Source organism: Dendrobates tinctorius, unplaced genomic scaffold, assembly GCF_039654945.1.
Source record: "Dendrobates tinctorius isolate UK_male_01 unplaced genomic scaffold, ASM3965494v1 ptg000393l, whole genome shotgun sequence".
Lineage (NCBI taxonomy): Eukaryota > Metazoa > Chordata > Amphibia > Anura > Dendrobatidae > Dendrobates > Dendrobates tinctorius.
In genome coordinates, this window is record NW_027362059.1 from 899,569 (window position 1) to 925,179 (window position 25,611).

Here is a 25,611-nt window from a genome sequence, read left to right on the forward strand (position 1 = left end):
ATGTGATTGTACTGGAATACCCCCCCCCCACACACAGGACATGTGATTATACTGGAATACTCCCCACACACACAGGACATGTGATTGTACTGGAATACCCCCCCACACACACAGGACATGTGATTGTACTAGAATACCCCCCCACACACACAGGACATGTGATTGTACTGGAATACCCCCCCCCACACACAGGACATGTGATTATACTGGAATACTCCCCACACACACAGGACATGTGATTATACTGGAATACCCCCACACACACAGGACATGTGATTATACTGGAATACCCCCCACACACAGGACATGTGATTATACTGGAATACCCCCCACACACAGGACATGTGATTATACTGGAATACCCCCCCCCACACACACACACAGGACATGTGATTATACTGGAATACCCCCCCCCCCACACACAGGACATGTGATTATACTGAAATACCGCCCAGACCCCCATTGTTAGCAGCAGCGCTCTGCTGGGTGTAGGTGGACTGTGCTCTTACCTTGCGGCTTGTTTCCAGTACCTGGCAGGCGGTGATGAGGAGGTTCAGGGTACGCAGCGGCGGTTCTTCAGTAAGGACACACAACCGATTCCTCAGAGATGCCGCAAAATCCTCCAGAGAAATTAATGTTTTGAATAAGGGAGGCATGATGACAGCACTAAACGACCGTGTGGCGTGTGTATTGGTATGGCTGGACGTCTGTGGTAGTATTATTTCCGCATGACATAGCAGTATTATCACACATGAAGAGAGAAGGAAGATCCGGCACTGGAGACTTGATAAAATCCACGATAAGTTTTATTCACATAATTTCATGATAAAACCATAAAGGGGAAAACAGACCCCCCACGCCTGACGCATTTGAGTGCTGAGATTTTTGGTGTTTTTTATTTTTTATTTTTATGGGGTTTTTTTTTTTTTTTTTGTTGTTTGTCATTTGATAGTTGCTATGTATTTATGCATTTATACGTGTGTATTGCACATGTTTTTATTTATTCTATGTCTTGTCCATTGTTGTATAAGTCTTTTCCTTTTTTTTTTTTTTCTTTTCTTCTTTCTTCTTGCAAGGGAGTGACTCCACCAGTGATTTGAGGGCTTAGTTGTCTGCCTCTTTGATTATACACATGTGTGGAGTCCCTCTGCTGATTAGGAATGTTTATAATCATTTTGTGAACTGTTTTGTTTCATGTCTCTGAGGAAGAACCTGGTGTAAGGTTCGAAACGCGTCAGGCGTGGGGGGTCTGTTTTCCCCTTTATGGTTTTATCATGAAATTATGTGAATAAAACTTATCGTGGATTTTATCAAGTCTCCAGTGCCGGATCTTCCTTCTCTCTTCATGTTTGCAACACATGGTGGTCAGCCATTTGATCCCTAGGCACGACCGGCTTACAGGACTATTTTGGTGAGCACAAATTTCCCTTTCCCCTTCCTAATTTTCTATTATCACACATGATTGGTATGGTTAGAGAACAGAATCTATGTAGAGTGAGTGGAGTCCATTTGGTCTTTTATCTTCTGTGTAATGGTGATAAACAGCACTGATGAGTGGGGACATTTCACAGTTATTTTCACGCCACTCAAGTTCCTATTCGCTCATAGTTCACAAGGAACACTTTCTTTGTCTGTTGCCCTATTTAAAGTGCCAACATGTGTTGATAAAGCAGAAGTTCTGAGTACACTATGCCAGGCGGTGCGGTTTTGATTTTCTGTGCACTCGTAAAAAAATAATATTATTTGGGGTTTGAAAGGCATAGAAGAGAGTGTATTTTGCTCGCAGAATTTGGTGCCAAAACCCGGGATCAGACATACATGATAACATCCGGATCTTACGTGAGAGTGGACCCTCCAGTGGAAGTGAATTTTAAAGCTGCAGCATTAGGTAAGACGTTTATTTCACTTTTATTGGGATTTGGTCTACCTCCATTCTGGGTGAGTTATTTTGTATTAAATACTCTGAAACCAAGGACTGGGAAGAGTTACTTTATGTTACTTTATGCTTTTTTGAACTATGTGCATGTGATGGAATCAGCATATATGAGTCAGAAATATAGTGATACCTGTAATTGGAGGATTGTTAATGTTGCTGTTTGGTTGTTGAGAATGCTCAACTCAACAGGAAGGGAACCTTTTAGTCCATTTACTGGATTTTGTATGGTTTTATGTGGTTTTGGTGATCCTCAATTATAGGGTGCATATTGTCTTTGGTGCCTACCTGCATATGAGAAACATTGTGCTAGCACTGATATAAGCTTCCAGGGTGTTAAGTGCCTAGACCCAGACGAGAGTATCTTGGGGGTAAATGGATACAGACTGCCTAGACCCAGACGAGAGTATCTTGGGGGTAAATGGATACAGACTGCCTAGACCCAGACGAGAGTATCTTGGGGGGTAAATGGATTCAGACTGCCTAGACCCAGACGAGAGTATCTTGGGGGTAAATGGATACAGACTGCCTAGACCCAGACAGAAGATCTTGGGGGTAAATGGATACAGACTGCCTAGACCCACACAAGAGTATCCTTGGGGGTAAATGGATACAGACTGCCTAGATCCACACGAGAGTATCTTGGGGGTAAATGGATACAGACTGCCCAGACGAGAGTATCTTGGGGGTAAATGGATACAGACTGCCTAGACCCAGACGTGAGTATCTTGGGGGTAAATGGATACAGACTGCCTAGACCCAGACGTGAATATCTTGGGGGTAAATGGATACAGACTGCCTAGACCCAGACAAGAGTATCTTGGGGGTAAATGGATACAGACTGCCTAGACCCACACAAGAGTATCTTGGGGATAAATGGATACAGACTGCCTAGATCCACAGGAGAGTATCTTGGGGGTAAATGGATACAGACTGCCCAGACGTGAGTATCTTGGGGGGTAAATGGATACAGACTGCCTAGACCCACACAAGAGTATCTTGGGGATAAATGGATACAGACTGCCTAGATCCACAGGAGAGTATCTTGGGGGTAAATGGATACAGACTGCCCAGACGTGAGTATCTTGGGGGGTAAATGGATACAGACTGCCTAGACCCAGACGTGAGTATCTTGGGGGTAAATGGATACAGACTGCCTAGACCCAGACGTGAATATCTTGGGGGTAAATGGATACAGACTGCCTAGACCCACACGAGAGTATCTTGGGGGTATATGGATACAGACTGCCTAGACCCAGACGTATCTTGGGGGTAAATGGATACAGACTGCCTAGACCCAGACGAGAGTATCTATCTTGGGGGTAAATGGATACAGATTGCCTAGACCCACACAAGAGTATCTTGGGGGTAAATGGATACAGACTGCCTAGACCCACACAAGAGTATCTTGGGGGTAAATGGATATAGATTGCCTAGACCCACACGAGAGTATCTTGGGGGTAAATGGATACAGATAAATGTAAAGGAAAAACAGCAAAGAGTGTTCAGATAATGTAAAGGCAAGGATTCCATAATGGATTGTAAAAGAATGTTGTATGGGGTTGGGTCTGTATGTGTTCAGGCAGATGTCTATTCATTAAAGCAAGCATGGTCAAGCCAATGGTTGAAGAGGAGCAGTGAAAGGAATGGGGCAAAGGAAGTAATTAGTGGGGAAAGTGTGGAAAAAAAACAATAAGTAAAAGAGTGTGGTGTGAATGTTTTGAAAATGGACTGAATGGACTTAATCAGACAGAACCATCAATACGGAGAGCAATAATCCAAATGAGTATTTTGAGACATGGTTACGTTCTTTGTTTGGGACTGATTGTCTGTCTGCCCTCTTTGCAGTGGAAAGGGCGCTAGGGTGGCAACCCGGCCGTTGCCACCAGGGGCCCCTCCACGTCCAGTATTAATAAAGCTGCTGCACTACAAAGACAGAGATGCTATCCTTAAAGCTGCCCGTGATAAAGGGGACATTTCTGTTAACGGACAAAGAATTTCCTTTTATCCGGATTATTCTACTGAAGTTTCAAAATGTAGGGCGTAATTTCTTGATATAAAACGAAGGCTGCGTAGCCTGCAAATCTCGTAGTCCATGATTTACCCTGCGAAACTTAAGCGTGGCGGCTCTGGGAGAGACTTTCTTTTTAGAACATCCGAAAGACGCACTCCGTTGGATTGATCGGAATGACCAGAAGATCCGTCAAAATCAGTAACTTTGAACCTGGATAATTAAAGGTATATACCATCGGAGTTTACCGATTGACTGTTGGGGTCATATCCTTTACTGCCTAGCCCACGGCCCAGTGGACACAACTATCCTAAGCGTCATCCGAATATTGCAGGCCCCCAGGAAGGGTTTAACCTTTTGGTTTTAGGTTGATTGCTCGCTTGCCTTGTCTACAGCTACAGGATGGACTGGTGCCTTTCTTCATCCAGATTGAATGGATGGATTAATACTTGTTTAATGTGTTTGTGGGGTTTGGTTTCTGTAACTTGGTATTTGGTTCTGCAAATACTAGCGGTCAAGCCGACTAAGTGGAAATAGGGTTATAAAAGGGAAGAGATAGGTGGGATATCTTACAAGTCACCTGTGTTTTTCAATCACTATACAATTAGATATAATGGCTGGTAAAGTAAAAATCCTTTCCAGGAATGTTAGCGGTCTGGGGGCTCCTTAAAGAGAGTGGTGGTCACGGAATATATCCAAGACCTTCTGCCTGCAGTGGTGTGTCTGCAGGAAACGCACTTTGTTGTGGGCATGAAGTATTCGTGGACAGGCCACAGCTTCCTCTCCACCGTCTGCACATATTCTAGGGGGTGAGCATCCTCACACACAGGACTATCCCTTTTGAATCAATTGATTCCAGGATAGATGGAGAGAGCAGATTTGTCGGCGTCCACTGTAGAATATTCACAAAAGACATTCTCCTTGCGGCAGGCTATGTGCCTCCTCCATATAACAACATTACTTGGAGAAATATTGCTTCACTAATGAAAAAGATACCGGGAATTCCAGTCCTCTGCATGGGAGATTTCAATGATGTTGTCCATCCATATTGGGATAGATATAAATCAGACACTGCTACAGAAACTGCCCCATAACTAAGCTTGGAGAAATACTATCAGAACTATCACTAGCGGACATATGGCGTCTCATATCCTAACACTAGACAATATTCTTGCTATTCTAAGACACAAATCATTATCGTGTATTGATACGGTATTGGGCACAGAACATGTCTCCCCATTGGTGAGAACAGTGGAATACATACCCAGAGCGCCATCAGACCATTCACCCAGAGCGCCATCAGACCATTCACCCAGAGAGCCATCAGACCATTCACCCAGAGAGCCATCAGATCATTCACCCAGAGAGCCATCAGATCATTCACCCAGAGAGCCATCAGATCATTCACCCAGAGCGCCATCAGACCCTTCACCCAGAGAGCCATCAGATCATTCACCCAGAGCGCTATCAGATCATTCACCCAGAGAGCCATCAGATCATTCACCCAGAGCGCTATCAGATCATTCACCCAGAGAGCCATCAGATCATTCACCCAGAGAGCCATCAGATCATTCACCCAGAGAGCCATCAGACCATTCACCCAGAGCGCTATCAGACCCTTCACCCAGAGAGCCATCAGATCATTCACCCAGAGCGCTATCAGATCATTCACCCAGAGAGCCATCAGATCATTCACCCAGAGAGCCATCAGATCATTCACCCAGAGCGCCATCAGACCATTCACCCAGAGCGCCATCAGATCATTCACCCAGAGCGCTATCAGATCATTCACCCAGAGAGCCATCAGATCCATTCACCCAGAGAGCCATCAGATCATTCACCCAGAGCGCTATCAGACCATTCACCCAGAGAGCCATCAGACCATTCACCCAGAGCGCTATCAGATCATTCACCCAGAGAGCCATCAGATCATTCACCCAGAGCGCCATTTTTATTATTTATTTATTTATATAGCGCCATTGATTCCATGGTGCTGTACATGTGAAGGGGTTACATACAAATTACAGATATCACTTACAGCAAACAAACTAACAATCACAGACTGATATAGAGGGGAGAGAGGACTCTGCCCTTTCGGGCTTACATGCTACAGGATGGTGGGGAAGGAGACAGTAGGTTTGTGAAGTACAGTATTCAGATGTACGGGACATCTTGTTCTCCGGGATCCATCTTTGTGCTTGCGACGCCATTTTGTTGTTTACGAGTTAAATTGTGTAACTTGACTAGATGAAAGTTCACGGTTGTTATGAAACCAGACTGTTCCAGCTTGTACAAGATATGAGATATGAGATGAGACCCTAAAAGAATGTGCTACTGTTCTATAGTCTACGTCACGCAGCTAGGGACATATTCCGATTTTCTTGCAATACTATTGGCTTAAATGTGTTACGATTCTATTGGTAGCTGTATACTTTGCATAATTACGCAGAATGCTATGTAATGTGAGATTCAGTAAAGGGGCTCAGTGATCTGCCTGGATCCTCCCGTACAGAGACCCCCGTCTCCGTGTGGTCATTTCCAGTTGCTAGCAACGCCCTGTGAATTAATTTGGAAATCACTGGATCAACTGTGAAGGGTTAATTTAGCCCTCCCTAAATAGCTCCCCCGACAGGTTGGGGGTTACAGCAGTTCCAGTGATGGTGAGGCAGTAGCTCCAGTAGTGGTGAGGAGGCAGCGCGGATCACTGCAGGCTTTCCTGAAGAGGTGGGTTTTCAGGTTCCGTCTGAAGGATCCGAGTGTGGTTGATAGCCGGACGTGTTGGGGCAGGGAATTCCAGAGGATGGGGGCTATTCGGGAGAAGTCTTGGAGGCGGTTGGGTGAGGAGCGAATAAGTGTGGAAGAGAGGAGGTCTTGAGAGGACCGGAGATTCCTTGAGGGAAGGTATCTGGAGATTAGTTCAGAGATGTATGGAGGAGACAGGTTATAGATGGCCTTGTAGGTCAGTATTAGTAATTTTAACTGGATACGCTGAGGGAATGGGAGCCAGTGAAGAGAGTTGCAGAGGGGAGAAGTGGAGGAGTAGTGAGGAGAGAGATGAATTAGTCGGGCGGCAGTGTTGAGAATGGACTGGAGAGGTGCAAGGGTGTTAGCAGGGAGGCCACAGAAAAGGATGTTGCAATAGTCGAGGCGGGAGATGATGAGGGCATGCACAAGCATTTTAGTAGATTGAGGGTTGAGGAAGGAACGGATTCTGGAAATATTTTTGAGCTGGAGGCGACAGTAGGTGGAGAGAGCTTTGATGTGCGGTTTTGAAGGACTGGCAGAGTCAAGGGTTACTCCGAGGCAGCGGACCTCCGTTACGGGGGAAAGCGTGATGTTGTCAATTGTTATAGAAACGTCAGGTAAGGAAGATCTGAGAGATGGGGGAAAGATGATCAGTTCAGATTTGTCCACATTGAGTTTGAGGAAGCGAGAGGAGAAGGAGGATATGGCTGATAGACACTTTGGGATTCTGGAGAGCAGAGAGGTGATGTCTGGGCCAGAGAGGTAGATCTGGGTGTCATCAGCATAAAGGTGGTAGTGGAATCCATGGGACTTTATGAGTTGCCCCAGACCAAGTGTGCAGATTGAGAAGAGTAGGGCACCTAGAACAGAGCCTTGGGGGACTCCAACAGAGAGAGGGTGGGATGAGGAGGTAGTGTGGGAGTGGGAGACACTGAACGTGCGGTTGGAAAGGTATGAGGAGATCCAGGACAGGGCGAGGTCTTTGATGTTAAAGGAGAGGATCTGTAGTAGGAGGCAGCGGTCAACTGTGTCGAAAGCAGAGGACAGGTCTAGAAGCAGGAGTATAGAGTATTGTCCGTTAGCTTTAGCTGTATGTAGGTTGTTGGTATTTTTGGTCAGGGCTGTCTCAGTGGAATGATGGGGGCGGAAGCCAGATTGTAGATTGTCAAAGAGCAAGTTAGATGAGAGGTGGGAGAAAAGTTCAGTGTGGACATGCTACTCCAGGAGTTTAGAAGCGAATGGGAGCAGCGATATTGGGCGATAGCTGGACGTGGCTGTTGGATCGAGGGTTGGCTTTTTAAGGATAAGTGTAATTGTGGCATGTTTGAAAGCAGAAGGGAAGGTACCAGAAGTTAGTGATAAGTTGAAGAGGTGGGTTAGGGATGGGATAAGTGTGGTGGTGAGGTTGGGGAGGAGGTGGGATGGGGTCAAGTGTACAGGTTATGAGGTACGATTTGGAGAAGAGGCAATTAAGCTCCTCTTCAGTGATGTTGGAGAGAGAGGTTATGGGGTTTGGGCATTGGTCTGGTATACAAAGGGGTTGAGGTGGTTGGGCAATAAAGACTTGCCGTGTTTGCTCTATCTTGTTTTTGAAGTGTGCGGCAAAGTCCTCGGCAGAGATTAGGGAAGTTGGAGGTGGCAGTGGTGGGCGGAGGAGGGAGTTAAAAGTATTGAACAACTGTTTGGGGTTGTGGGATAAGGAAGATACAAGGGATGTAAAGAAGGCCTGTTTAGCAGAGGTGAGAGCTGATTTGAATGCAAGTGTTGCTTGTTTGAGTGCAGTGAAGTCGTCTTGCAAATGTGTTTTCTTCCAGCGCCGTTCTGCAATTCTGGAAGCTTGCCGAAGCTTTTTAGTGGTGTTATTGTGCCAGGTTTGTCTATTGGTTCGTCGCACTCTGTTATGCATGACAGGGGCGACTGAGTCAATGGCTGATGCAAGAGTGGCATTGTAGAAACTAGTGGCAGTATCAGTGTCGTGGAGTGAAGCTATGGAGGACAGTGGTAGAATAGAGTCAGAGAGGGTGCGAGTGTCTAGATGTGCGAGGTTTCTGCGGGGGTGCGCATGCTGCTGGACGTGGGTGACAGGTGAGGAGGACAGGGATGAGGAAGTGAGTAGATGGTGGTCAGATAAAGGGAGAGGGGAGGTGGTGAAGTTAGGAAGAGAGCAGAGGCGGGTGAAGACCAGGTCTAATGTATGTCCATTTGTGTGGGTGGCTGAGGAGGACCACTGAGTAAGTCCAAAGGATTAAGTAAGGGACAGGAGTTTAGAGGCTGCCGACTGGTGGGTGTCAATGGAGATGTTGAAGTCACCCATGATGATGGTGGGAATGTCAGCAGAGAGAAAGTGAAGGAGCCAGGTTGAGAATTGGTCAAAAAAGGAAGTGGTCGGGCCTGGAGGTCGGTATATGACGGCCACTTGGAGGGAGAATAGATGCGGATGGAGTGGACTTCAAAAGAGAGGAGGACAAGGGAGGGAAGAGGTGGGATTGGGTTGAAGGTGCAGTTGGAAGAAAGGAGAAGGCCCACTCCTCCGCCATGTCTGTTGCCAGGGCGAGGAGTGTGGGTAAAGTGGAGGCCGCCGTAACATAGCGCAGCAGCGGAGGTGGTGTCGGAGGGTGTCAGCCATGTTTCGGTGAGGCCAAGGAAGGAAAAGTTACGAGAGGTAAAGAGGTCATGAATCACATGGAGTTTATTCCAGACAGAGCGGGCATTCCAGAGTGATCCAGAGAGTGGGAGAAGGGTGGTGGTTGTCAGGGGCACGGATTTGAGGTGGGGGAAGATTTCTGGTGTTTGTGTTGGTTTGGGAACGATAGAAGGGGGTAGTAATGGGAGGTATGAGCTGTGGGGGTCCAGGGTTGGGAGATATGTCGCCAGCAGTGAGGAGAAGCAGAGAGAGGGAGAGCATGTGGGAGAAGGAGGGTGGGTGGCTTGTTTTGTATTTTATTAGGAGAGCTCTGAGGTTGAGGAGCAGGTCAGCTGAGGAGGTCAGGTGGGGAGGCAAGAGGGAAGGAGAGATTACTATTTGGTTAGCGGGTGCTGGGGTGATCTGATCATTCACCCAGAGCGCCATCAGACCGTTCACCCAGAGCGCCATCAGATCATTTACCCAGAGCGCCATCAGACCATTCACCCAGAGCGCCATCAGATCATTCACCCAGAGCGCCATCAGATCATTCACCCAGAGCGCCATCTGACCATTCATCCAGAGCGCCATCAGACCATTCACCCAGAGCGCCATCAGACCATTCACCCAGAGCGCCATCAGACCATTCACCCAGAGCGCCATCAGACCATTCACCCAGAGCGCCATCAGACCATTCACCCAGAGCGCCATCAGACCATTCACCCAGAGCACCATCAGACCATTCACCCAGAGCACCATCAGACCATTCACCCAGAGCACCATCAGACCATTCACCCAGAGCACCATCAGACCATTCACCCAGAGCACCATCAGACCATTCACCCAGAGCACCATCAGACCATTCACCCAGAGCACCATCAGACCATTCACCCAGAGCACCATCAGACCATTCACCCAGAGCGCCATCAGACCATTCACCCAGAGCGCCATCAGACCATTCACCCAGAGCGCCATCTGATCATTCACCCAGAGCGCCATCAGATCATTCACCCAGAGCGCCATCAGACCATTCACCCAGAGCGCCATCAGACCATTCACCCAGAGCGCCATCAGACCATTCACCCAGAGCGCCATCAGACCATTCACCCAGAGCGCCATCAGATCATTCACCCAGAGCGCCATCAGATCATTCACCCTTGCTGACTACTCTTTCTTTCTCACCCAGGCCGCTGGGTTCTCTGTGTGGGCCAAGATTACCTTCTGGCTTCATATTATACATATCCCGCTGATCACATTTACCTTAGAACATTATTTTAAGGAAAACGACAAACGAGTGTTGCAAAGCACATTATGGGATGCCATGAAAGCGTGCTTACGAGGAGGCTTAATACAGGCTAGTAACAGATCTAAAACGAAGACAATTTGGGGAGTTTCTACGGGACAGAGAGAGATCTACGGGAGAGAAATGCGTACTAACAGGTGTAAGAGAGGATCTGATGGAGTGGGGAGAGGCACAAAGAGTATACACCACACATCAAGGAAAAAGCTAAAAATAAAGGCATGTTTGCCCAGAGGAGGGGAGACGGCAGGACACTTACTAGCCGTGAAAGCAAGGGCCCAGATGGGGAGTTCTTTTATTGGAGCTTTGAAGGACGGGGAAGGAGTGGTAGTGAACCCGACTCACCAGATCTCAAACACTCTGCTAGAATAAAGATCTATATACATCCAAGCTGCAATTTAGTAGAGAACAGATCTTATCCTACCTTAGGGAAATCAAACTACCGACATTCAGCGGTAAAGACCAAGAATATTTAAACAGACCATTACAGCTGGAGGAGTTACAGATGGCCGTATCCTCTATGGCTAATAAAGCGTCAGGACTAGACGGCTTCCCACGGAAATATGAGAAGTTTGGAAATATTCTACTTCCCCACTTCCTAGCTACGCTCGAGGAGGCTGTGAAGGGGGGAAACTCTACCCCATTCAATGCAAGAGGCGGTGATAGCAGTCCTACCCAAGCCAGATAAAGCCCCATTAATCCCGGACTCATACAGGCCCATATCTTTATTGCCAACTGATGTTACAATGATTGCGAAGGTTCTGGCGTCTAGATTGAATACAGGAGATATATATCTTTGTACCGTGTTAGCCAGTAGATAGAAGAATATTTAGAATTGAGAGTCCTCAGTGGTTGATGCCTTTTAATGGCAAACTGAAAAGATGGTGACACATTGCAGCTTTCGAGACTACTCAGGTCTCTTCATCAGGCTAGACTAACACAAAATCTGAAATATGAAGAATCACATTTATACACAAGACAGCACAGAAATAACGCAATAGATAAGACAAGTGACGTGAAGCAGTTGTTACCATCTTTTCAGGTAGCCATTAAAAGGTATCAACCACTGAGGACTCTCAATTCTAGACTGAATACAGTGATTTCTACAGTTATCCATTCTGACCAGTCTGGAGTCATGCCTGCTGGATCCACAGCGGTTAATATCCGGAGATAGATTCTTAATCTTCAGTTGCCGGTGGATGGGGATAGAGCTGAACGTTGTCTGGACGCCGCTAAGGCGTTCCATTCTGTTGGGTGGGAATGTTTATGGGCGGTGTTGGGAAAGTTTGGTATAGGACCTAGTTTCATTTGATGGGTTAAATTGCTGTATGGTAGGCCGATGGCTAGACTTCGGGTTGGACACCTCTCTCTGGATTTTGGACTGAGGAGAGGTACGAGGCAGGGGTGCCCGTTGTCCCCCCTGCTCTATGCACTGGCCATTGAACCCCTGGCATCGGTTATCAGGGAGCATCCATGGATAGTTGGGTTTCGTAGAGGGAATAGTGAAGAGAAGGTCGCGTTATACGCTGATGACACTTCATTATTTCTGGCTAAAACTTCTGGGTCCCTTCCTATAACAAGGGAAATGATAGAAACATTTGGAAAACACTCTGGTCTGCAGGTAAATTGGAGTAAATAAGTTATCCTTCCCTTGGGTAACACAGAGGAGAATGCTTCCCACTACATTATCTCAGGTTTACGAGGGGTACCGTAGTTTCAATACTTAGGCATCAATATATTGGCAAAAATAAATGCCAGAGAGGTCGAATCTTGATCCAGTCTTAATTAAATTTGGAGGTGAATTGGGCGCTTGGTCTAAGTTTCCGTTGTCGGTTGTGGGCCATGCTAACCTGGTCCCAATGATCTGGTGCCACAATTGCTGTATGTTTTACACAACGCCCCAGTGCGGAGACATCAGAGGTCTTTAGAGTCAGTCAGTTTTGAAATTTCATATGGGGCAGACAGACTCCGAGAAGTAAACTGGAAACATTGCAAAGAAAACAATGGGAGGGCTTGTGGGTCCTAACCCGGGTATATTATGTGGCATCCCAGCTTCAGCATCTTGGGGGATGGGACGACCCTGGGGGACGTGGAGCTCAGCGGACGTTGCTGCAGGACTATTTCCGATCGGATAAACTCTATGAGGTGTTGGAGGTGCAGAAGTTTGGGACACATGGAGGCAAAGTACCGACTATACTATTATATCAAACTGTGGGGGACGGTGAAAATATTACAAGGAATAGAAGGGGTTTCACAATTTACGTCATTATGGAACACTCCATGGCTTCCAGATCTATACCAGCTGGTGGGATCTGGCTCCTGGAGCACCAAGGGGTTAACCAGACTTAATGAAGAGCTGATTGGTGATGTGATGAAGGAATTCTCCCAGCTGCACAGCAAATATGGGTTACCTCCCTCTGAATGCTATAAATACTTACAATTTAGGCCCGCATATCGGGCGGAAGGCATTGTTTTGGAAGGAGGAATACTCCGAAACTCAAGAATACAGAGAATGACTAATCTACACAGTTCTCGTGGACTGATCGCATCACTTTATAACAGTGTCCCCAACTTCAGTCCTCAAGAGAGGCCAACAGGTCAGGTTTTATGGATTTCCTTAGTATCGCCCAGGTAGTAGAATTATTCCCTGTGCTGACGAGCAATTTTAAGGGAAATCCTGTAAAGATGACCTGCTGGTGGCTCTTGAGGACTGGAGTTGGGGGAACACTGCTTTATAACGTTCTCTTAGACATTACATTGACAAACCAGCCGATGCGATCAAAAGAGAAATGGGAGCGTGTAATGGGACTCAGAGGAAAATCACCGGTCAGATATACTGGAAAGAGTTCCACAGCTGTGCCATATATACGAGATACACCAGGTATACAGGACACCTCAATTCTGATTTAACACAGGATTTCGCTCAAGTCCCCACTGTCGTAGATGCAAAACCAACATGGCGGATATGTTTCCTATGATGTGGAACTGCCCTAGCTTGGTGGCCTTTTGGAGGAGTGTTGTAGCAATGATTACCAGGGTTTATTCAGTTGACGTAGACCTTTCCCCATACATAGGGATATGTTGAAGATCTGTCTATTGATGAGGACGGCAAAATTACGGCGGCACGTATGTTATATAAGGCAAGAAAACGGATAGCCCAAAAATGGAGAGCTGATCAGGAGCCTATGATATCAGAGTTTATTGATACAGCTAACCGGCTAGTAAATGTGGAAAAAGCCATATACCTAAAAAGAGATGGGGTCTATGGATTGATGGCTCCGGCCTGACATGTAGGGAACGGAGGAGATGTCGCCTCGGCTGGCTTTATGTTTATAAACGTCTTTGAAAATTAATTAAAATGTTCTTAGAGCTAACACAAGTGATATGTAATTGCTTTGAATACTGTTACTATGGTCAAATACTTGTTCATCTACAGATGTGGCCAAAAGTATTGACACCCCTGCAATTCTGTCAGCTAATACTCAGTTTCTTCCTGAAAATGATTGCAAACACAAATTCTTTGGTATTATTATCTTTTAATTTGTCTTAAATGAAAAAACACAAAAAGAATTGTCCTAAAGCCAAATTGGATATAATTCCACACCAAACACAAAAAAGAGGGTGGACAAAAGTATTGGCACTGTTGGAAAAATCCTGTGATGCTTCTCTAATTTGTGTAATTAGCAGCATCTGTAACTTACCTGTGGCACCCAACAGGTGTTGGCAATAACTAAATCCCACTTGCAGCCAGTTGACATGGATTAAAGTTGACTCCACCTCACTGACACTTAGGCAGGCACAAGAAAGGGTCAATAGGCTACTACTAGATAAAGCAACTAAGAAGCACAGGAGTTGGAGATGGCGCTGCATGGCATGACTACTGAGAGGGCCCCGGGAGCAGACGGTCTTCCTGCGGAAATATACAAACACCTAGAAGAAATTCTGCTACCCAAGCTATTAGTAGTGTTTGAGGAGGCTATGAAAGAAGGGATTTTGCCTGCGTCTATGCGGGAGGCGGTGATAGTGGCGATTCCTAAGGACGGTAAGAATCCAGGAATTCCAGATTCATACAGGCCAATATCCTTGCTGACAGCTGATGTGAAAATACTGGCTAAAGTGCTGGCGAACCGACTAACTGGTGTTATAGATACATTGATCCATATGGATCAATCGGGGTTTATGCCCAACAGAACAACAGCAGCCAATATACGGGGACTATATCTCAATCTGCAGTTGCCAGTCGATAACCCAGGTGGGAGGGTGATGGCCTCACTTGATGCCCGTAAAGCCTCTGACGCTGTAGAGTGGTCATACCTGTGGAGAGTGCTGCATAGTATGGGCTTTGGTCCTCAATTTACAGCGTGGATTCAGCTATTGTATACTCATCCCACAGCTAGAGTCAAGATTAATGGGGTAATGTCCGCGGGAATACAGCTGCATAGAGGAACGAGGCAAGGCTGTCCACTGTCGCCGCTCCTGTTCGCTATTGCGATAGAGCCATTGGCGGCTGCTATTAGACACAACAAGGCAATAAAGGGGTTTCAATATGGCGATTTGGAGGAAAAGGTGGCCCTGTATGCGGAGGACCTGTTGTTTCTAGGGGATCCCTCGGCTTCATTGGATCATGCTGTGCAGACCATTGAGGGGTTCGGTGAGATCTCAGGCACGACCATAAATTGGTCTAAATCAAGCCTATATAAAGTGGACAAGGAGGTGGTATGGACTCAGGAAGACATAGGGGCCAACAAACTACAATGTGTGGAAATGTTTAAATATTTGGGGGTACAGGTTTCCCTACCGGTGACTGAGTACCTTAATACTAATCTAGTACCTGTACTGGCAATTCTAAGAACTAAGGTGGACACTTGGAACAAATTACACTTGTCGGTGATGGGAAGGATTAATCTACTTAGAATGGTTTTAATGCCCAAGCTTTTATATATATTACACAACTCCCCAATCTGGATACCGCAGAGAAGGTTCGGAGTGGTGAAATTCACTGTTTAGGGCCTTGGTATGGGGTAAGAAACAACCTAGAATAAGGCTGGAAACCTTGCAGAGACCAAAGGATGAGGGGGGACTGGCACTGCCAAATCCGGAACTGTATTTTTTAGCTGCCCAAAGTCAACATCTCAGAGGGTGGTCTAATCAAGAGAAGGCAGGCGTCATCAGAGGAGTGCTGGAATACGTACTAAATAGAAGCCCGTTGATACTTGGCCTAGAGGATGGGAAGATGGGTGTAATGGGAGAAGGGTCTCCCACTCTGCGACTCTCACAAGACCTGTGGAACAGACTAAAGAGGGTGAGAGGGGTGACCGGGGTGACTAGATTCACAGTTATATGGGATAATAGTGACCTCCCAGTGATTCGGAAACTTGGGAGGCTGGAAACGTAGGGGGCTGACATTAATGTCTCAAATTATGGGTAACGGGGAGCTGAGACCGTTTGTGCAATTACAGAGTGAGTTTCAGTTGCCGGATTCTGAATGGCACCACTACTGTCAGGTACGGCATGCCATCACGGCTCAAAAACTTTCCAGAAACCTGCAGATACAATCTGACATAGTGTTGGGCTATACATGTGGTGGTGCTGGACTTACAAAAGGGGCAATTTCTAACACCTACAAAGATATATTGCATACACATTTAATGGGGTTCCCACTTAAAGCAAGATCCAAACGGGAGGGAGAGATTGGGGTGATGACTGACGAGGTATGGGACAGCGTCCTAGAATATGTCCGCACACTCACCGTGAGTGAAGCAGCTAGGTTGTCCCATCTTTATGTGATCCATCGTGTGTACCGTACCCCCCTTCTGATGTTTAAAATGGGGCTGAGGGACAACTCTGACGATCCAAGATGTGGGGGGGTCTGATGCCGGAATCCTTCATATGATGTGGACTTGTCCCAGGCTATCTGCGTTCTGGTTTAATGTCATTGACAGAATAGGAGGGGCTTACGGAAGTGTTATACCCAAAAACCCACTGGTCTGCATACTGGGATATGTGGAGGAAATTGGAATAGTTAATAGTGCAAAGCTTGCTATAGCCAGACTACTACAGTCATATGTAAAAGTTTGGGCACCCCTATTAATGTTAACCTTTTTTCTTTATAACAATTTTGTTTTTTGCAACAGCTATTTCAGTTTCATATATCTAATAACTGATGGACTCAGTTATATTTCTGGATTCAAATGAGGTTTATTGTACTAACAGAAAATGTGCAATCTGCATTTAAACAAAATTTGACCGGTGCAAAAGTATGGGCACCCTTATCATTTTCTTGATTTGAACACTCCTAACTACTTTTTACTGACTTCCTGAAGCACTAAATTGGTTTTGTAACCTCATTGACCTTTGAACTTCATAGCCAGGTGTATCAAATCATGAGAAAAGGTATTTAAAGTGGCCACTTGCAAGTAGTTCTCCTATTTGATTCTCCTATGAAGAGTGGCATCATGGGCTCCTCAAAACAACTCTCAAATGATCTGAAAACAAAGATTATTCAGCATAGTTTTTCAGGGGAAGGATACAAAAAGTTGTCTCAGAGATTTAACCTGTCAGTTTCCACTGTGAGGAACATAGTAAGGAAATGGAAGAACACAGGTACAGTTCTTGTTAAGCCCAGAAGTGGCAGACCAAGAAAAATATCAGAAAGGCAGAGAAGAAGAATGGTGAGAACAGTCAAGGACAATCCACAGACCACCTCCAAAGACCGGCAGCATCATCTTGCTGCAGATGGTGTCACTGTGCATCGGTCAACAATACAGCGCACTTTGCACAAGGAGAAGCTGTATGGGAGAGTGATGTGAAAGAAGCCGTTTCTGCAAGCACCCCACAAACAGTCGCCTGAGGTCTGCAAAAGCACATTGGGACAAGCCAGTTACATTTTGGAAGAAGGTCCTGTGGACTGATGAAACAAAAATTGAGTTGTTTGGTCATACAAAAAGGTGTTATGCATGCGCTGTATTGTTGACCGATGCACAGTGACACCATCTGCAGCAAGATGATGCTGCAGGTCTTTGGAGGTGGTCTGTGGATTGTCCTTGACTGTTCTCACCATTTTTCTTCTCTGCCTTTCTGATATTTTTCTTGGCCTGCCACTTCTGGGCTTAACAAGAACTGTACCTGTGTTCTTCCATTTCCTTACTATGTTCCTCACAGTGGAAACTGACAGGTTAAATCTCTGAGACAACTTTTTGTATCCTTCCCCTGAAAAGCTATGTTGAATAATCTTTGTTTTCAGATCATTTGGGAGTTGTTTTGAGGAGCCCATGATGCCACTCTTCATAGGAGAATCAAATAGGAGAACTACTTGCAAGTGGCCACCTTAAATACCTTTTCTCATGATTTGATACACCTGGCTATGAAGATCAAAGCTCAATGAGGTTACAAAACCAATTTAGTGCTTCAGGAAGTCAGTAAAAAGTAGTTAGGAGTGTTCAAATCAAGAAAATGATAAGGGTGCCCATACTTTTGCACCGGTCAAATTTTGTTTAAATGCAGATTGCACATTTTCTGTTAGCACAATAAACCTCATTTGAATCCAGAAATATAACTGAGTCCATCAGTTATTAGATATATAAAACTGAAATAGCTGTTGCAAAAACCAAAATTGTTATAAAGAAAAAAGGTTAACATTAATAGGGGTGCCCAAACTTTTACATATGACTGTATATGTAGCAAGGAAGCTGATTGCGAGGAACTGGATCAGGAAAGAACCACCTTCTGGGAGAGAGTTTGTGAAACAGGTGTCTTGTATCATCCGGCTGGAGGAGAGGATAATATGCTACAAGAGGCAATTCTAAGACCTATGAGAGGCTGTGGAATCCCTGGTTACAATACGGTACAGTGAACTGACGGGAATGTGCTGTATTTTACAATGCTGGTGTTGTGGATAAACCATTAATACCCGGACATAGGAACATTTCTGTTTTGTATGGTTTGTTTGACAATATGGGTAAAGAGGATGACTAATGGTAAATTACAGTGTAAGAGAAATCTTATGGAGAAAAGAGTTATATAAGCTGTCTACATGGGGGGGGAGGGGGGGAACAGGGATGTTCAATTTGTAAATCTATTGTTTGTGGAAGATTTACTGTATATTCTGTAATTTCAATTCTGATTAATAAAAATCTATTTGACAAAAAAAAAATAAAGTTGACTCCACCTCTGTCCTGTGTCCTTGTGTGTACCACATTGAGCATGGAGAAAAAAAAGAAGACCAAAGAACTGTCTGAGGACTTGAGAAACCAAATTGTGAGGAAGCATGAGCAATCTCAAGGCTACAAGTCCATCTCCAAAGACCTGAATGTTCCTGTGTCTACCGTGCGCAGTGTCATCAAGAAGTGTAAAGCCCATGGCACTGTGGCTAACCTTCCTAGATGTGGACGGAAAAGAAAAATTGACAAGAGATTTCAACGCAAGATTGTGCGGATGTTGGATAAAGAACCTCGACTAACATCCAAACAAGTTCAAGCTGCTCTGCAGTCCGAGGGTACAACAGTGTCAACCCGTACTATCTGGCGGCGTCTGAATGAAAAGGGACTGTATGGCAGGAGACCCAGGAAGACCCCACTTCTTACCCCGAGACATAAAAAAGCCAGGCTGGAGTTTGCCAAAACTTACCTGAAAAAGCCTAAAATGGTTTGGAAGAATGTTCTCTGGTCAGATGAGACAAAAGTAAAGCTTTTTGGGCAAAGGCATCAAGATAGAGTTTACAGGAGAAAAAAAGAGGCATTCAAAGAAAAGAACACGGTCCCTACAGTCAAACATGGCGGAGGTTCCCTGATGTTTTGGGGTTGCTTTGCTGCCAATGGCACTGGACTGCTTGACCGTGTGCATGGCATTATGAAGTCTGAAGACTACCAACAAATTTTGCAGCATAATGTAGGGTCCAGTGTGAGAAAGCTGGGTCTCCCTCAGAGGTCATGGGTCTTCCAGCAGGACAATGACCCAAAACACACTTCAAAAAGCACTAGAAAATGGTTTGAGAGAAAGCACTGGAGACTTCTAAGGTGGCCAGCAATGAGTCCAGACCTGAATCCCATAGAACACCTGTGGAGAGATCTAAAAATGGCAGTTTGGAGAAGGCACCCTTCAAATATCAGGGACCTGGAGCAGTTTGCCAAAGAAGAATGGTCTAAAATTCCAGCAGAGCATTGTAAGAAACTCATTGATGGTTACCGGAAGCGGTTGGTCGCAGTTATTTTGGCTAAAGGTTGTGCAACCAAGTATTAGGCTGAGGGTGCCAATACTTTTGTCCGGCCCATTTTTGGAGTTTTGTGTGAAATGATCAATGTTTTGGTTTTTGCTTCATTCTCTTTTGTGTTTTTTCATTTAAGACAAATTAAATGAAGATAATAATACCAAAGAATTTGTGTTTGCAATCATTTTCAGGAAGAAACTGAGTATTATCCGACAGAATTGCAGGGGTGTCAATACTTTTCGCCACAACTGTAATTATGTAGAAATAACTCATGTTTTATGTTTCTTAAGGTTGGGGGCGGAGAGCTGTGTCTCTCCAATGTTTGTCTGGTTGTTGTTGCTGTTTTTCCTTTGTGTAAATTTTCATAAAAATCAATAAAAACATTTGATTTAAAAAAAAAAAAAAAAAATACGATCTGCTCGTGCTCTGGGGTGGTGGTCAGAGTCAGAAACCAAGGAGAGACGGGACCACGGGCCGCCCTGAAGCACAAGCATGTTCCTCGTCAGAGACACAGACTGCTTGTGTTTCGGGCGGTCTATTGGCGGGGCTTTTCTTGATTTCTCTGGCTTAAAGAGGGGAGATAAGACTCAACATACAAAGATTAAAAACTAACAGGTTTCTGGCTTCCCAGACGCCCTTAATCATAGCACTGCTATAATTAAGGGCGTCAGAGACACCAGAAACGCGTCATAGTAACAGTTAGCAAGGCCGAAAAAAGCCCTGTGTCCCTCCAGTTCAGCCTATATTCCGTCAGAATAAATCCCCAGATCTCCGTCCTTCTAAAGATCCTAATCACTGTCAGATACAATATTGTTACGCTCCAGGAAGACATCCAGGCCTCTCCTGATCCCCTCGGCTGAGTTCGCCATCACCACCTCCTCAGGCAGGGAATTCCAGATTCTCACTGCCCTAACAGTAAAGAATCCTCTTCTATGTTGGTGGAGAAACCTTCTCTCCTCCAGACGCAGAGAATGCCCCCTTGTGAATGTCACCTTTCTTGGTATAAACAGATCCTCAGAGAGATATTTGTATTGTCTGCTTATATACTTAAACATGGTTATTAGATCACCCCTCAGTCATCTTTATTCTAGACTAAATAATCCTAATTTTGCTAATCTCTCTGGGTATTGTAGTTCCCCCATCCCCTTTATTAATTTCATTGCCTTCCTTTGTACCCGCTCTAGTTCCATTATATCCTTCCTGAGCACCGGTGCCCAAAACTGTCCACAGTCCTCCATGTGCGGTGTAACCAGGGATTTGTACAGAGGCAGTATAATGCTCTCATCAGGTGTATCCAGACCTCTTTTAATGCACCCCATGATCCGTACTCCATGTGCGGTCTATTATCTTTGTATGTTGGGTTTTACATTTTAAATAAATAAAAGAGTGCCGCTCTCTTCACTTTTCCCACTGTTGCTGAGCCACACCAGCTGGAGCCATGGCACCCACAGGTTTTCCTCCCATGACTCTGCCTACAGGCCGCCCCAGAGCATGAGCATCTTATTAACTGAGAACTTCTAACACTGATTACACAAGAACCACAAGACAGATTTCTTCATCTCAGGTATCATGTTAATCAGATTAGCACTGGCAACCTGACAATATCTGTAGTTCACTTAGCAAAATCCTGCTGACAAGTATGTCTTTAACCCCTTAGTGACCACCAATATGTCTTTTTACTGACCTCACATATCAAAGGCATCCCCTGCAGGGTGAAGGTGCAGCAGCTGGTGACTGTACACAATAGCTGACACCTTGCTGTAGGAGCCTTGATTGGTGTTGGCCCAACCATGGGTTTTTAACGTCTTAGATGCTGCTGTCAATAGTTACTACGGCATCTAAATGGTTACCAGAGTGTGATGGCTTCCTCTTTAACCTCATTTACATGGTGGTCCTGATGTTTGCCAAGGCAATTTCCAGACAAGTAATGGGCTTAGCGTTTCCAGGCTACAGCGGCCTGTTCAGAAGTCAGCGATATTTAGGTGATGAAAATGACATTTTTCCTTCCTGTCATGTCACTTTGTATTAATTCCTGAAGAGCAGCCGAATGGTTAATAAACTACCTGACAGCAGGTTTATGAAATGATCTCACTTTTGGGGATTTTACGAGATTTAGGACCCCAAAGTCACATCAACACTGAATAGGTCCCTAAAGTAAGTCTTGTAAATTTCCTTGAAAAAATGAAAAGTTACAGCTAACATCCTAACAACATAAGAGGGTATTGTAAAAGTGGGGCTGATGAGAAGCGGACAGGAGGGGGACGTGATTCAGTGAGTAGGCTGTGTGCCATCACTCTCTGCACTAAAGGGAGGAGCCGGCAAAGGTTGAGAATTGCTAATTTTGAGAATTTTTTGATAATACATATATATAAAGCTGGGTGTATGTGTGTGTGTGTATCAAGCCCCGTCCCTCATTGCCACGGCAACGCTGATGTCATAATAGGTTGCAATGGCGACAGTAATGTCATAATGGGTAAATGTGCACGGGACTATGGGATGGCGGATATGTATGATGGGTATATGGGCATGGGACTATGGGATGGAGGATATGTATGATGGGTATATGGGCACAGGACTATGGGATGGAGGATATGTATGATGGGTAAATGTGCACTGGACTATGGGATGGAGGATGTGTGATGGGTAAATGTGCACGGGACTATGGGATGGAGGATGTGTATGATGGGTATATGGGCACAGGACTATGGGATGGAGGATATGTATGATGGGTAAATGTGCACGGGACTATGGGATGGAGGATATGTATGATGGGTATATGGGCACGGGACTATGGGATGGCGGATATGTATGATGGGTATATGGGCACGGGACTATGGGATGGAGGATATGTATGATGGCTATATGGGCACAGGACTATGGGATGGAGGATATGTATGATGGGTAAATGTGCACGGGACTATGGGATGGCGGATATGTATGATGGGTATATGGGCACGGGACTATGGGATGGAGGATATGTATGATGGGTATATGGGCACGGGACTATGGGATGGAGGATATGTATGATGGGTAAATGTGCACGGGACTATGGGATGGCGGATATGTATGATGGGTATATGGGCACGGGACTATGGGATGGAGGATATGTATGATGGGTATATGGGCACGGGACTATGGGATGGCGGATGTGTGATGGGTAAATGTGCACTGGACTATGGGATGGTGGATATGTATGATGGGTATATGGGCACAGGACTATGGGATGGAGGATATGTATGATGGGTAAATGTGCACGGGACTATGGGATGGCGGATATGTATGATGGGTATATGGGCACGGGACTATGGGATGGAGGATATGTATGATGGGTATATGGGCACGGGACTATGGGATGGCGGATATGTATGATGGGTAAATGTGCACGGGACTATGGGATGGCGGATATGTATGATGGGTATATGGGCACGGGACTATGGGATGGAGGATATGTATGATGGGTATATGGGCACGGGACTATGGGATGGAGGATATGTATGATGGGTATATGGGCACGGGACTATGGGATGGAGGATATGTATGATGGGTATATGGGCACGGGACTATGGGATGGAGGATATGTATGATGGGTATATGGTCACTGGACTATGGGATGGAGGATGTATGATGGGTATATGGGCACTGGACTATGGGATGGAGGATGTGTGATGGGTATATGGGCACTGGACTATGGGATGGAGGATATGTATGATGGGTATATGGGCACGGGACTATGGGATGGAGGATATGTGATGGGTATATGGGCAGTGGACTATGGGATGGAGGATGTGTGATGGGTATATGGGCACTGGACTATGGGATGGCGGATATGTATGATGGGTATATGGGCACGGGACTATGGGATGGAGGATGTGTGATGGGTATATGGGCACTGGACTATGGGATGGCGGATATGTATGATGGGTATATGGGCACGGGACTATGGGATGGAGGATATGTATGATGGGTATATGGGCACTGGACTATGGGATGGAGGACATGTATGATGGGTATATGGGCACTGGACTATGGGATGGCGGATATGTATGATGGGTATATGGGCACTGGACTATGGGATGGCGGATATGTATGATGGGTATATGGGCACTGGACTATGGGATGGCGGATATGTATGATGGGTATATGGGCACGGGACTATGGGATGGCGGATATGTATGATGGGTATATGGGCACGGGACTATGGGATGGAGGATATGTATGATGGGTATATGGGCACTGGACTATGGGATGGAGGATATGTATGATGGGTATATGGGCACTGGACTATGGGATGGAGGATATGTGATGGGTATATGGGCACTGGACTATGGGATGGAGGATATGTATGACGGGTATATGGGCATGGGACTATGGGATGGCGGATATGTATGACGGGTATATGGGCACGGGACTATGGGATGGAGGATATGTATGATGGGTATATGGGCACTGGACTATGGGATGGAGGATATGTATGATGGGTATATGGGCACGGGACTATGGGATGGAGGATGTATGATGGGTATATGGGCACTGGACTATGGGATGGAGGATATGTATGATGGGTATATGGGCACTGGACTATGGGATGGCGGATATGTATGATGGGTATATGGGCACGGGACTATGGGATGGAGGATATGTATGATGGGTATATGGGCACTGGACTATGGGATGGCGGATATGTATGATGGGTATATGGGCACGGGACTATGGGATGGAGGATATGTATGATGGGTATATTGGTACTGGACTATGGGATGGAGGATATGTATGATGGGTATATGGGCACTGGACTATGGGATGGAGGATGTATGATGGGTATATGGGCACTGGACTGTGGGATGGAGGATATGTATGATGGGTATATGGGCACTGGACTATGGGATGGAGGATGTATGATGGGTATATGGGCATGGGACTATGGGATGGAGGATGTATGATGGGTATATGGGCATGGGACTATGGGATGGAGGATATGTATGATGGGTATATGGGTACTGGACTATGGGATGGAGGATATGTATGATGGGTATATGGGCACTGGACTATGGGATGGAGGATGTATGATGGGTATATGGGCACTGGACTATGGGATGGAGGATGTATGATGGGTATATGGGCATGGGACTATGGGATGAAGGATATGTATGATGGGTATATGGGTACTGGACTATGGGATGGAGGATATGTATGATGGGTATATGGGCACTGGACTATGGGATGGAGGATGTATGATGGGTATATGGGCACTGGACTATGGGATGGAGGATATGTATGATGGGTATATGGGCACTGGACTATGGGATGGAGGATGTATGATGGGTATATGGGCACTGGACTATGGGATGGAGGATGTATGATGGGTATATGGGCACGGGACTATGGGATGGAGGATATGTATGATGGGTATATGGGTACTGGACTATGGGATGGAGGATATGTATGATGGGTATATGGGCACTGGACTATGGGATGGAGGATATGTATGATGGGTATATGGGCATGGGACTATGGGATGGAGGATATGTATGATGGGTATATGGGTACTGGACTATGGGATGGAGGATATGTATGATGGGTATATGGGCACTGGACTATGGGATGGAGGATGTATGATGGGTATATGGGCACTGGACTATGGGATGGAGGATGTATGATGGGTATATGGGCACTGGACTATGGGATGGAGGATATGTATGATGGGTATATGGGCATGGGACTATGGGATGGAGGATATGTATGATGGGTATATGGGCACTGGACTATGGGATGGAGGATGTATGATGGGTATATG

General features: G+C 45.7%; 1 protein-coding gene across 7 annotated transcripts in view; it reads right to left on the reverse strand.

The window, feature by feature from the left end:
* The window catches only part of CUL9 (cullin 9), a 244,072-nt gene that overhangs the window by 26,887 nt on the left and 191,574 nt on the right, over nucleotides 1-25,611 (reverse strand). For all 7 annotated transcript variants that reach the window (XM_073563508.1, XM_073563509.1, XM_073563511.1 and 4 more), the window contains one exon: nucleotides 510-620. In XM_073563508.1, the coding sequence (XP_073419609.1) occupies nucleotides 510-620 (111 nt within the window). The remainder of the gene's footprint in view (nucleotides 1-509; nucleotides 621-25,611) is intronic.